General features: G+C 45.4%; 1 protein-coding gene across 1 annotated transcript; it reads left to right on the top strand.

The window, feature by feature from the left end:
* The first annotated feature begins 9328 nt into the window (after positions 1-9328).
* LOC125530784 (kinesin-like protein KIN-13B) lies at positions 9329-13683 on the top strand. The gene is made up of 12 exons (XM_048695186.1): positions 9329-9608; positions 9697-9867; positions 10528-10719; positions 10824-10925; positions 11016-11093; positions 11181-11262; positions 11344-11503; positions 11596-11898; positions 11982-12200; positions 12281-12737; positions 12818-12883; positions 12973-13683. Exons 1-12 carry the CDS (start codon positions 9510-9512, stop codon positions 13150-13152), a joined length of 2109 nt encoding a protein of 702 aa, XP_048551143.1. The 5' UTR covers positions 9329-9509; the 3' UTR covers positions 13153-13683.
* Positions 13684-15249: the final 1566 nt, after the last annotated feature.

Below are 15249 nucleotides of genomic sequence, written 5' to 3'. Positions count from 1 at the left end.
CATAGGATGGCAACACATCATTGGATAATAATATGAAGCATAAAGCACCATGTTCAAGTAGAAGGTACAGCAGGTTGCGGGAGAGTGGACCGCTGTAGGTAGAGGGGGGAAGGTGATGGAGATGTTGGTGAAGATGGCGTAGGTGTTGGTGAAGATTACGGTGATGATGATGGCCCCGGCGGGCGTTCCGGCGCCATCGGAAGCGAGGAGGAGAGAGCCCCCCTCCTTCTTATTCTTCTTACTTGACCTTCTCCCTAGATGGGAGAAGGGTTTCCCCTCTGGTCCATGGCCTCCATGGCATGGGAGGGGTGAGAGCCCCTCCAAGATTGGATCTGTCTCTCTGTCTCTCTCTGTTTCTGCGTTCTGAGATTCTGCCCTTTCGCCGTTTCTTAAATTCCCGGAGATCCGTAACTCCGATTGGGCCGAAATTTTAACAAGATCTCTATCCGGATATTAGCTTTCTTGCGGCAAAAGAAGGGTATCAACCACCTTACGGGGTGGCCACGAGGGCCTAGGGCGCGCCCCCTGCCTCGTGGCCCCCTCGGGCATCGTCTCGCATGGATTTTTCTTCCCCAAAATCACATATATTCCAAAAAAATCTCCGTCAGTTTTTATCCCGTTTGGACTCCGTTTGATATGGATTTACTGTGAAACAAAAAACATGCAACAAACATGAACTGGCACTAGGCACTGGATCAATATGTTAGTCCCAAAAATATTATAAAAAGTTGCCAAAAGTATATGAAAGTTGTATAATATTGGCATGGAACAATCAAAAACTATAGATACGATGGAGACGTGTCACTAACGTAATTGAATCATATAACAATCGCTCAATGTGCAATAAAGGATCACTCCAAAGTTCTTATCAATAGCGGAGAACATAAGATGAAATTATTGTAGGTAGCAATCCACCTCAAAGTTATCTTTTCAATCTATCTATTGAGACATCCCTATAAATGTCACAAACAACCCTAGAGTTCGTACTACAATAATACCATATGATACGCATCAATCAATTCTCATGTCACCTAGATACTCCAATGTCACCACAAGTATCCGTGAATCAATTATTCGATATACGTCAAACAATTTTAGATTCATAATATTCAATCCAACACAAAGAAGTTCAAAGATTACCGCAAAGTTTCTATCAGAGAAAGTAGGACGAAAGCGTGTATCAATCTCTATGTCTACATTACCCAAATGTCACCTCGGGAATCTGCAAGTGATTACCAAAACATATATCAAGTGACTCAATAGAATACCCCATTGTCACCACGGCTATCCACCTGCAAGACATACATCAAGTGATCTCAAATCCAAAATATTCAGTCTGATAATAATGAAACATCAAAGGGCAAGGCTCAATTCATCACAACAAAGATATAGAGGGAAGAACACCATATGATCCAACTATATTAACAAAGCTCATGGTACATCAAGATCGTGCCAAATCAAGAACATGAGAGAGAGGGAGAGAGAAAGAGAGAACACATAGCTACTAGTACATATCCTCAGCCTCAAGGATGAAGTACTCACACATTACCATGATAACGGATGAGAAGTTGGTGGTGATGGTGATGGAGGAGATGTCCCCGGCGGCGTCGCAGTGCCACGAGAGGAGAGGTGGAAGGGCCCCCCTCTTCTTCTTCTTCCTTGGACCTCCAGGGAGAGAGGGATCTCTCCCCTAGATTGCATCTCTCTATTGTCTTCTATTTCTGGTACTGTTTTCGGAGCCCTTCACCATTTTTAATATTCTTGGATATTCGTAGCTACGATTGGGCTGAAATTTTGAGGGGATTTTTATCTGGAAATTATCTTTCTGGCGGGGAAAGAAGGGCTCCAACTGACCTACTATGAGGTGACCACAAGGCAAGGGGCGCGCCTAGGGGGATAGGGCGTGCCATATTGCCTTGTGGAGCCCTCGGGCACCGTCTTGCATTGATTCTTTTCCCCAAAATCACATATATTCCAAAAAAATCCATAAACTTTTATCGCATTTGGACTTCGTTTGGTATGTTTTTCTGCGAAACAAAAAACATGAAAAACAGAATTGACACTGGGTACTAGATTAATAAGTTATTCCATAAAAATAATATAGAAGTGCACCAAAACCATATAAAACCATTGTAAACATTGCATGAATACTTCATAAATTATAGATACGTTGGAGATGTATCAAATATTCATCTTAGAAGACTATGAACCTGCTCACTACAAGTAAGCGATGGCAGCGCCCCGCTCGAAGGAATGGCTTAAAACCATGCACTCCAAAATGAAGTTCATATGACAATTAAGTTTAGAACTTGGTTGATCCTATAAAAGGTATAGAACAGATGGATGTCAAAACTAGTTTCCTAAATGGATAGGATGTATAGATGATACAAGCAGAAGGTTTTGACAATCCTAAGAATACCGGGAATGTGTGAAAGCTTCAAAAGTCTATCTATAGTTTGAAGCAAGCATCAAGGAGCTAGAATCAACATTTTAATAAAATGGTTAAAAGAGTTTAACTTTGTTAAAATGATGAAGAAACTTGTGTATATAAGAAGTTTAGTGGAAGCAGTATAGCATCTCTAATCTTATATGTAAATGAGATAGAAATAATATAAAGTTTTTATGGACAATAAAAGATTTCGAAGAATATGTTTCCAATGAAAGTCCAAGGCGAAGCAACTTATTCGTCATGAAGATCTACGTAAGATAGATCACGATGTCTAATTGTACTAAGCCAAAATGTATACATTGACAAGGTTTTAAAAAGGTTTAAAATGGAGAGTGTGTTTTTCTCCCAATGTCACATAACATGATGCTTAGAAGAAATAAATGTCCTAAGACAGTTGATAAGCATGTGCAGCTGAGTGGATTATTGAATCCATCATGAATGTTGTGATATGTATAAGGCCAAATGTTCTTATGTACTAAGTGTTAGTAGCATGTACCAAAGTGATACTGGAATGTCTTACTAGGTAATTGTTAATATAATTAAGTACCTCAGAAGGATAAATGACATGCTCCTTGTCTATAGAGGAGATGAAGAAGATCCTTGTAAATGGTTACATGAACACCAGCTTCATGACTGAAATAAATAATTATTGGGATATGATAAAATAATTGTTTGCAATAGTTTTCAAGCATGAACAATATTGTGGATCCTATAGCGTAAAACTAACATATGTTGAAGCATCACAAGTTTCAAAATAGTCTGGATCAAGAAGTGTCTTGATATAGTTGGTGTGATCCCAAGTGAGAAAATAAATGACGTTGTATTATGAATAGTAGTGCCATTAATTAAAGCAAAATGAATCAATATCTCGCATAAAGATTAGACATGACTAACACAAATATTGCATGGTTTTGAATGTGCCAAAACCGATGACGAGTACTCTACCACAAGCAAGGCATGAGCAACGCCGGATAAGCCTTAGGTGTTAATAGACTATGCAACTAGATTACTAACTCTAGTGCAAGTGGGAGACTGTTGGAAATATGCCCTAGATATTGTACTATTATATTTCCATTTTCATAATTAAGAGTTTATATTTCATGCTATAACTACTATGATCTTGTAATATGGATTTAGTGGAAAACTCATATGCACGTGTGGAATGATAAACAATAAAGATTAGGTTCCTAGTCTTGCCTCTAAGACTGGCTCAAGTTTTGTTGGTGATCATGTTTTCCGGATCTCAGTATATCGTCAAGTGTAATGATAGTCCTACAACAAAATTGAGAGTGTGATGTTAGAAGAACGATCATATTAAATCGACCCAAACTTGTTTGTTATACTTTGATATAATGTCATCTGAAATAAATTGTTATAACACGGAGTGTTAACATGTGTTTTTATTCCTTAGACCATGAGAGTATCATAGTCACTTCTTACCGTGCGTGCTTTGGGGTTGCTCAAACATCATCTGTAACACAGTGATCATAACGACAACTTAGTCCATTGCAAAGTTTGACAAGGGACTAGATAGCTCGAGAGTGGGATTTGCTCCTTCGGCGATGTAGAGATATTCTTAGGGCCCTCCGGTGTGACAACATCCATCATCGTCTGGCCAGACACAGGTGATTATGTCACGGGGATGCTGGAACATATCAAAAAGAAAGAAGAACAAAACGGGTAACAAGGATAATGGTATAGTGAGCATGTGGATTACTCAAGTGGATACTGATGCATCTCGAGTTTTGTAAAGTATCGTGAATCAAAGGGAACAATACATGATAACCAAAGGTTCGCTCGAATGTCATTCGTGTAATCATTGGCGTCGATATGGACGCCCATGATTCCACTATAGGGCGAATTCGAGCTCGGTACCCGGGGATCCTCTAGAGTCGACCTGCAGGCATGCAAGCTTAAGGTAATCATGATCTGCTGAGTGTTAGTAGGGCGAGAGTATCGATGATTTATTTGTGGAATTGTTTCATTAATATTCAAAAAAGTTTCAACGGGAACCGAAAGCGTTTCAGAGTCACCGGAATGGTTTTAGAGTTTATCGGGCAATACCGGGTATTACCAATAAATAATATATAGGTGGAAAATGTTCCTGGTTAATTTAATATCAACGGGCCTTAAAAAGGCCAAGTGGTGGAAGGAGTATTGGGCCACAAGGACCCATGTAGGGGTGTCGCCCCCTTTCCAACTATGGGGAGGTCGAATTGGACAAGGGGGGAGGAACCCTCCTCCCCTAGGGCCGGAGCAAGGGGAGGGGATTCCTTCCCCTTGTGTGGCGCCTCCTCCTCCCCTTTGTGTACTAGAGGCTTTTGCACTATTTATACATACAAGTTTTGGAGCCTCCTCTAGTTCTCTAGTTCTAGTTGGTCCTAGTTGATCAATTAGAGCATGACCTAGATCCTCTAATCCTCATAATTATAAGCCCAATGTGGTTCTAATATCCTCCCTCTAATTCTCCGGTGACGATTAGCTCTAGATGGCGAAGCGCTGCTGGATCGTGAAGACCGTACGCTTGCAACCAAATAGAGGGGGCGTGCTTTTGATCTTCCGTTCAAGGGATCGTTCATGAGTGGTTTGCGGGATCGTTCATCTACGGTTCGAGGGACTCCAACTAAGATCCACACCGACTCATCTACTTCCGCTGTTACTCGAAGTCGGTAACGATCGTGATCCAAACCATTTATGCATCTTCATATTGTTCCTGGGGTGATCGTAGGGTGTTTTTTTTGTTTTCTACTATGTTTCCCGACAAAGTGATCTCAATATATTGCCCCATTGTCACCACGGGCATCCACAAGGAACACAGTCATCTCAAATCCAAAGTATTCAATCCAACATACAAAACTTCAAAGAGCAAGATTCAATTCATCACAACAAAGGTAGAGAGGGAGGAACACCATATCATCCAACTATATTAACAAAACTCATGGTATATCAAGATCGTGCCCTATTAATATCACGCGTGAGAGAGATCAAACACATAGCTACTGGTACATACCCTTAGCCCCGAGGGTGAACTACCCCCTCCTCGTCATGGAGGCGGCGAGGATGATGAAGATGGCCTCCAGTGATGACTTCCCTCCTCTAGCAAGGTGCCAGAATAGAGCTCCGATTGAGATTGCTTTGGAATAGAGGCTTGCGGCGGCGGAAAAATTCAACTAGGCTAACTTTCGGAGGTTTATGAATATATAGGATTTTTCAACATTGGAATCATGTCAGGAGGGGTCACAAGGGGCCCACAAGGCACTTGGGCGCGCGCCTGCCTTGTGGAGCTCTTGTGGGTCTTCTGGTGCTCCCCCTAAGCTTCTTGGGTCTCTTTCCTTCTAGGAAAAGTTGTCAAAAAGTTTCGTCGTGTTTGGACTTCGTTTAGTATGGATTTTCTGGAAAAGAAAAAACAAGCAGAAAACAACAACTGGCACTGGGCACTAGATTAATATGTTAGTCCATAAAAACAATATAAAAGTGCACCAAAACCACATAAAATTATTTTAAACATGGCATGAATACTTCATAAATTATAGATACGTTGGAGACGTATCACCAAGTTGTATCTGTGATGAGATGGAGGTAAAGATAATACAAAATCAATATTATGTCACTTTGCTTATTGCAATGCTTTGTTTTACTTAATACTTTAATATATACGCTGGATAACGGTTTTGGGGTGGATTATTAGTTATAGATGCAGTTCGATAAAGGTCTATGGATATAAGGAAATAATTCCTATAAACAACCATGATATATATAATCATAATCATAAAAAATGCAATTGAATGGATACATGATCGTAATTTGTTCACAACCCCTATGATATGTTCATTTATTCATTTGAGAGATGCCTCTTGTGAAACTATAGATCCCAGTCCATTTATTTCTCATATTTAAAACCTTGATCAAACCCTTTTACTACTCTTTACAATCTAAACCCCTTTTTTTACTTGCTTACAATCATCAATTCCTACCATATGATATGCTTATCCATGTAACTAGAAAGCTAGTGAGATTGACACCCTCACTAGACAAGTTGGGGACCAAGAAAAAGTTCCTAATTAGATGCAGATATTGAAATTACGTTTTAAGCACACCCCACAGATTGATAACATTGATTATTCACAGAGGAAATTTGTTGCTTACTACAAACCCTTACTCTTGAGGGCCCAACAATTCCCTATAAGGATAACTGAAGCACCTACTTGTCCCCAAACTTGCAAAATCAACTATAAACAAATTATCACTTACAGAACTGGCCGTGAGGCCATGGGATTGCTCCATGCTAGCCGCACTACCCCCTGCCCCAATTATCGTTTGCAGTTGCGACACCAAGGGCACAACACCTTCCTAGTCACTAAGACCTTCATTAGAGCCTTGTGGTCCTCTTCGTCATTAGACATCGCCATCTTCCAGTCCTCATCAGCCACAAGATTCATGCGCGTCTTATCCGCCACAACAACTTTCACTTGTTTTTTGTCGTTTGAGATCTGATGAGCTCTCGCCGTCGACTCTAACCTCCAGACCTTTGAGCTGCGCAACAATGTCACACAAAGGGGCTCGGATTCACCACCCCAATCCCCACACGAGAAATTGACCAAGAACTAGTAGATCCGCAAAGGGTACCGATGGTCGCCCCTAAATCGAGACCCTCACCGGAGTAAATGATACTAAAAATCAAAGCAACACCATTGGCAAACACAGTACAGGAATAGCACATGAGCAGAGTGAATCGTTGTAGAATACGACGTCAAAAGGGTACACCCAACTCTCTTTTATGACTAGCACAACTACTACATGAAAGCCAGGGGAAATGTTAGATAGAAGGTGAGCAGAGGCGGTAGAAGCCATAGTTGGGAGGCCCGTCAGTGGGTTGATGATGCTCCCCCTTGAATTTCATGGGAGCGAGACCTAAGAGCAACTCCAATGGGACAACCCATTTCGTCCGTTGTCGTCCGTTTGGGTCGGCGCGGACAAAAGAGGCGGCCCAACGCGCCGACCCATCCCAAATCGCGTCCGCTCCGCATCCACGCCGACGCATTTGCGGCCTAAATTTGCGCATCAAATGCGTCGGCGTGGACATGAAACGGACGCCTTGCGCGCCTTCTCGTTGTTCGCCGTGTCCCCACCTGGTGGCCGTCCAACTTCGACGGTCAACATTATTTATGATGACCACCCACCTTGGGCCCACGCGTCAGTGACGGCGGTCGTCCTTTTTTAAGCCGGGCGTGCGGCGGGGCCGTCCTCATCCACTGCCACTCGCCCCCGTCCCAATTTGGCCACCCCTGCCCCACGCCGGCGACAACCCTAGCCACCGCCAACATGGGCTTCTTCTCCGGCATCGGCAGCAGCGGCACAGGCAAGGCCCCCGCCCGCCATTCCCCCTCCCTCCCCCGCCCTCCCCGCGCTGTCGCGCTCTCCCCGGCAGAGGCAGCGCATCAATGTGCCGGTGCACCAGGCCGAGTGGCACTGGCAGCACCGCGTGCCTCTGCCGCACCCCGATGTGACGCTGCTGCATGACTGGCATTAGGATCCGGAGAGGATCCCAGTGCCGGCAGCGCCGCGGACGGCGAGGGCCCATGCGGAGGAGGTGCGGCGCCGGCGGGCGTTGCTGACGCCGGAGCAGCGCGCCTTACCGCACTACGTCGTCGACTCGCCCTACTGGGCTCGATGGTTCGCCTTCGAGCACGAGGAGGCGAGGTGACGCGGCGTCCGCGGCGTCGACCGCAGCCTGCCGCCGCCCCCGCTCGTCGTCTGCGACGAGGACCAGGAGGTCGAGGCCGCCTATCAGGCAGCCATTAAGGAGAGCGAGGAGGAGGAGCGGTGGAGGGAGGCGGATGAGGCGGCTTTCCAGGCTGCCATGGCGGAGGCCATGGCCCTCTCCGCGACGGGTGACTGCGTCGTGCCGCTGGTGACCCCGCCGTCCCCGCCCAAAGCCGAGCCGGAGGAGCCGGCCCCCCTCGAGTGCTACTCCTGGACCGGAATAGTGCACGAGTGGGTCAGCGCTCCGTCGATCTGGCTCGGGGCGACGGTGAAGCAGGAGGCGGCCTACCTCGACCACTGGCGTCGTGTTCGGCTGACCGAGGAGCGCCGGAGGGCGAGCGCCTGCAGATGCTCGAGCACGAGGCCGAAGAGGAGGCGCGGCAGGCCCAGGCAGCGGCGGCGCAACCCAACATCGCCGCCCTCTGAAACACGGCGTTCCCCTGGGCCGACCCTGCGCCGACGTTGATCGACCTCACCGCCCGACGCAGACGCCGACGAGGACGCCTAGGGCTGCGCGTCGTCTAATTTTTAGTTTTTTTATGTTAATTAATGTAATGTGGACTTTCGCCGGCCTTCGTGGCCGCCTTTTTTGTTTAACTAAATGCATGTTAAAAAGAATTTGGCACGCCGACAAAATGGGTCGGGCCAGCGTTGGGCGCTCGCGTCGATTTAAATACAGTGACGGGCGTTTGTGTCCGCCAGACCGACCCAAATGAAAAAAAGTAGACAAAAGCGCCGTCCGTTTGGGTCGGCCCGTTGGAGTTGCTCTAAAACCATGTAAGTTCCATTTGTCATAGTGTCCACATGGGGAAAACTGGATTATGCACCCTATTAATTGATGTACTCGTAGGACCTAACTCTCATTAAAAATCAGAAATTTTTCACTGTACATATATAGATAAATTAATTAAGCAAAAGGAGGGAAACGAAATCCATACCAACCAGCTCGTGGTGACAGGCCTTGCCTAACCAGAACCGAAAAAGCTGCAGGGACGAAAGAGAAAAGGTCCCCTCGCCCCAAGTCACGGCCCGCTTTCCCCTTCCTACCCGTTCCCTTGGTTTCCACTCCAAATTCAAACTTGGGGCTGAAAGCTTGACGTCAGTCGAAATCTGGGGTGCAAACCGCAAATCCACTCCTCTCCGTCCGAAACGAGAGGCCTTTACTCTACTCCCCTCTACGACTCGCTCCGCCTCCCGTTGTCCCCTGCTCCGCTCCGCTCCTCCCCATTTCCTGCCTTCGTTGCTCCCCAGTCCACAGGGCAGCACCGGAAGCCCGAACCCCACCGCGCCGGTGACTATGAACGCGGGCGGGCGCCGGCGCTACACCTCGGAGCAGCTCCTCTTCGACGTCCCCGCCAATGCCGCAACGGCGGGCGGTGCCGGCAGGTGGACCCAGGTACGGCTAACGATTCCTCGAGATCTGCGTGCAGTACGTTATCTCCGGTTAGCTCATGAGTCTGGATTTGGGGTGATTTTGCGTGCAGCGCGGCGGGTTGCGCCGCGGGGACGGGGAGATCTTCGTGTCGGTGGACCCGGCGACGCCGGCACGGCTGCGCGGAGGGGACGCGGCGGCTGGGGAGTCTCCGGGGCAGAAGCACCAGCTCAGCCCCGGGCTGCTCGACCTCCACGCCTTTGATACCGAGCTTATCCCCGATGTAAGACGAGAGCTGCAGTTTTTATGAGTACTGCTTCTGTTCCGATGATCCCGTGTGGCTGCGTTAGATTATAATATTCTTGATTGTAGGAAGTGTTATTGATCTGACGTTCTGAATCCAGTTGTCGAGGCATGGCCACATGGGTCCTCAGAAGTTTTTTAATTTTCTTTGGATCATCGGTGTATGGAAAGCAAACGAAGAACTGTTTCGTTTTTGTTTTGGCATCAGTCTTGTTTTAGGCGAATTTCAGTTACTTGTGCGAAATTAAATATTTGCTACAGCTTTAGGTAGCTGGTGAGACGTGGCACTGCATCCGTAGGTGTTTTTGTTGGGTCTCATTTTGGTCATGTTCTTGCCAATGCTGCCCCCATGTACTCTGCTTGCAAATATGTGCTTTGGCATCGATGTTAATGAATTTATGGCTGTGTTCAACAGAGGATGCAAATGCCGGGAGGTTTTGACCTTCCTTTTCAGGAAAAGAAAATCCGTACTGTATGGTTCGATATAAGCTATTGATTTGTGTAAGTTAGTTCTTTAGATTAGATGGTATGCTAATGAAGGATCGCTGGTAAACCAAATATTTAATGTTGTAGCAATGGGACATATATTATTGCCCACATTGTAAATTCTATGTTAAATGTAATTCATGTTTATATACAGTTTCAAGTACAAGGAATGTATGATGGTGCTGAAAAGTTTGGTTATGCCAATGGAGAAGGCTTTGATGATTCGGATATGAGCTTTGGTACAGACAAGAAGATGAGCAAGTCCGCTGTTTTTGCTGAAAGTAACTACCTCAAGGCCTTCCCTGAGAAAGAGAAGGCAGCCCCTGTTGCTAAAATCAAAGTGGTGGTATGTTTCTTTGTCTTGCTCCATGATTGAATATTTCTCAATGGCTCATACAAAGCTATGAGGACATCACTTTTTATAGCTTTGATGTGTAATGTTAAATGCAGGTGCGCAAAAGACCTCTGAACAAGAAGGAGATATCAAAGAAAGAAGAAGATATCATAGACATTGAACAAAATTCTTTGACTGTCCATGAGACTAAACTTAAGGTTCATGCCAAGCTTGTTATCTCCATATGATCATAACTTGCTACTGGAAGTCTATTCTCATTGCTTGATACCTGGCACATAATTCTGCAGGTTGACCTCACTGAGTATGTCGAAAAGCATGGATTTGTGTTCGACGCTGTTTTGGATGAGGACGTTTCAAATGATGAGGTGATCAGTTATCCGCGCACTCTATATAATTACAGTATTAGGTATTATAAATTTATTCTCAGCAACCTGGAGCCATTCTATTTACAGGTTTATCGTGAAACAGTGGAACCAGTGGTTCCTGCTATTTTTAATCGTACAAAGGCAACTTGTTTTGCATATGGACAAACCGGTATAGCTCCAACATCCTCTAGATGCATGTCTAAAATTGCAGCAGACTAAAGACAACTCCTAACTTACATTGTCCATGCAGGTAGTGGAAAAACCTACACCATGAGACCACTTCCTCTAAAGGCCTCCCAAGACATTTTGAGATTAATGCACCATACATATCGTAATCAGGGGTTTCAGTTATTTTTTAGTTTCTTTGAGATCTATGGAGGGAAATTATATGATCTGCTTAATGAAAGGAGGTACATTATACCTAAATCTGTTATGTTTATAAATAAAGTCTATGCAGAAAGCCAATTATGTTTCAGTTCTGAACAATGATTACCTCATGTAGTAAACTTTGCATGAGAGAAGATGGAAAACAGAAAGTTTGCATTGTTGGTTTACAAGAGTACAGGGTGTCTGATCTTGAAACTATCAAGGAGTTGATTGAGAGAGGTAATGCCACCAGAAGTACTGGTACAACTGGTGCAAACGAGGAGTCATCACGATCTCATGCCATTCTTCAGCTTGCTATCAAACGGCGTGTTGATGGCAATGAGTCTAAACCACCCAGATTGGCCGGCAAGTTGTCGTTTATTGACCTGGCTGGCAGTGAGCGTGGTGCTGATACAAATGAAAATGATAAACAAACAAGGTTATCTTACAAAACTTTCTATGTAAGGAATATACACTATGTATTTTGCTAACACTGAAATGCTTTAAAAAAATATTATGCAGAATTGAGGGCGCTGAGATCAATAAAAGTTTACTTGCTTTAAAGGAATGCATCAGAGCACTTGATAATGATCAGAATCATATTCCCTTCCGTGGTAGCAAGTTGACTGAAGTTTTACGAGATTCATTCATTGGAGACTCACGCACTGTCATGATTTCATGCATTTCCCCTAGTTCTGGCTCTTGTGAACATACACTGAACACATTGAGATATGCTGATAGGTAATTATCTTTATTCATTCTTTATGTTGCAGTAGCTGCTTTTTCTCCATGTAACACATGTAACATATTCTCATCTTCAGAGTGAAGAGTCTGTCAAAAGGAAGTAACAGCAAGAAAGATGTGCCTTTGGCCGCTGCACCTTTACGAGAGTCGAGTCCTTCACCATTGGCTTCGGTTGTACCCTCTTTCTCTGCAGCTGAGGTAATGAATGATATCACTGAAAGGGGTAAGTTTGGTTGGCCCAAGCAGCAGTATGCCAAAGAACAGCCATCACCATCGTTTGTGGATAGAATGCCCAAGGGTAGGGAAGACACTGAGTTCAGTTCGGCGAATAGTGGTTATTTCAATGAACAAAGAAGCAGAGGCATTGCGGCAGCAGGTATAGCCGTGGTACCAGATACAATGTACCAGCAAGGAAGGCAACATGCACGGAAGGGTAGAGATCCAGCTTTGGAGAATAATATGAGAAATTCTGTTGCTTACCCAATTAGAAGGGCTGTGCCAGACGAAGATGACCATCTGAATGACCTCCTTCAGGTACAGTATTATTGCTTCTGCACCATTTTGTTGATAGAATATGACCACGGTTAGGTTTTGATGTTTGTTAACTGGTGCAGGAAGAGGAAGATTTAGTGAGTGCTCACAGAAAGCAGGTGGAAGAGACCCTGGATATCATTAAAGAGGTTAGTCGCCTAAAATGGTAAACTGACTCACTGTCATTGGCCGTCATATTATTTTGCCGTAACCTGTGAATGGCCTCTTGTTTCATCAGGAGATGAACTTACTAGATGAAGCAGATCAGCCTGGCAACCAACTGGACGACTACGTTACAAGACTAAGCGGTATCCTCTCACAGAAAGCTGCTGGAATTGTGGATTTACAGGATCGTCTGGCACAGTTCCAGAGGCGCTTAAACGAGAATAGCGTGCTGCTATATTCCGAGTGCCCTTGATCACAAGAGCGGCCTATTCGTCGCTACTCCGTCTCCGAGGGTAATGAGGAAGTTGGGGACAGAGGCAGCAGAGTCGATCTGCCCCCATGAGCTCTGCCCCGATGCGGTCTCGCCTTTGCGAACGCTGGTGCGCCGATGCAGTTCTGAACCCATAGATGCGGCAAATGCAGAACTAGGTGGCTAGTTGACTGCTGCTTGCCGTGGCCGACTCCGTAGCATATTTGGGGCCAGTTCTTTTGGGCTCGCCCCCCTCCCCAGCTTTTCTCAGCATCACTACTCCATATATTTTTTACAATCCTAACTAATTAGATCTTAACTAGATAGGATTGTAAAAAACATATGGAGTGGCGATTCTGGGAAAAGTTGGGAAGGGGGGTGATTCTGGAAGAATCGCCGAAAAGAACTGGCCCTTGTACCCGAGTCGTTCCATTGTGTGCGTGTGCTTCGTACTTCCGTTCAATCCATGTGTATGTATATCCGCGTCACATGAGTACCCTGCTATTTGTTCATCAACAAATATGCTGTTTTTTACTATGGTGCATGAAGATTCCGGTATGTCGCTGCATGGCAATTTTTTTCAAACACACATACCTTATTTCTGTGGTTACGAAAGTTGCAAATATATGTTTTGAATATTTTAAATTTTTACTATCAACTTAATATGGACTGAAAAAAATGAACAAAAACGTGTCTCATACATCCGTTTCTGAAAAACTCTCTCCAATCTATATTAATTGATGCACACTCAGTATAATTTGAAGATCTTATATTTGTGAATGGAGGGGTACCTAAACCACATGAAAGGTTTCATCTTATGTTAGTTTTTCTCCCAACCTTTCTTTCGTCATCCTCACCACCATCGATCGTTGTTCGCTTAGGGTGTCTCCAATAGCATACATCAAAAAGGACAATCTGAATCGTCCACGCCTCCATGGACACGTCCCGACATGACTGCGGACAACGGATAGAGGGCTGACATCCAATTTGGTGCAGTATGGGTCCAAGGCTTGTCCATAGTGTGTCCGGGCTCCTTAAGCCACTTCTATGTTTGCTATCGGTTTAGCAGAATTCGGACACCTTGCCTGCTCCGCGAAAGTTTGATGTGCCTATACCTGGCCATGGGCTGCCCGGCCCGGTCGGCCCGGCCTGACCTTGTCCATGGGCCGGGCCTGGGCCTAGGTTTTGAGCCCGAACGCTAGGTCGGGCCGGGGCCGGGCCAGTCATATGTGTTGTTTAATGAAGAGGCCCGGTCGGCTTTTGTAGTGACGGGCCGGGCTCGGGCTTGGTTTTTTTGCTTTGGGCTTGGTCAGGCCTGATCCGAAGCTTGGCCCAACCCGGGGGATGGCTAGGTATAGATGTGCCCCATTAAATGACTAAAAGTGTCTGAATCATCCGATCCGGACATTTAGAAGCGATTTGATGTACACCTGTGGAGATGCCCTTAGGCCCTGCACCGCATCCCCTCGCCCGCGTGAAAATATCGGGTGAACTGAATGACTAATCCGCACAACTCCTCATGACCTCCCATAGAAAAATAGGCTGGGTTGCCCACCTCAGCCGCCACGCTGTTGCCCCACACATCACCAACCATGATCGCTCCCTCCCTGTGCAAATGGGGGTAGCATCGCCATAGCCTCCGACACCCGCGTGTGGCTGTTGACGACTCTTCTGCCAACCCCATCGCCCCCGCTCGCCTTCTCCCCTACCGCGGTTGCCTCACCCTAGCTCGTGGGCGCCACGTTAATTGTTTATGCTTACGAGATCACATCCGGCTGTATTTAGTGCCACTCCACCTTTTTTCAATTTTGATCTTTTATGCTTGTGAGATCACATCCAGTTGTATTTAGTGCCACTACATCTTCTTTTGGCTCTTCTATGCTTGTCGTGGGATCACATCCAGCTACTGCGGTCCAAACAATGAATTATTACATCATCAGTATAATATGAATGGGTTGCTTTGCTTTAGATTCTATCGTATTGCTTTCTTTTGACTATTGAGAAACACAAAAGAGTCGAATGTGATTCTGATGTACGTATGCAGATGTGCTACTATGTAGCAGCATCATTCTCTCTAAATTTCTTCGAGACTAATTCGTG

This window comes from Triticum urartu, unplaced genomic scaffold, assembly GCF_003073215.2.
Source record: "Triticum urartu cultivar G1812 unplaced genomic scaffold, Tu2.1 TuUngrouped_contig_656, whole genome shotgun sequence".
Taxonomy (NCBI): domain Eukaryota; kingdom Viridiplantae; phylum Streptophyta; class Magnoliopsida; order Poales; family Poaceae; genus Triticum; species Triticum urartu.
Note: the sequence above shows the minus strand (reverse complement) of the source record. Positions and strands in the feature narration are given on the sequence as shown.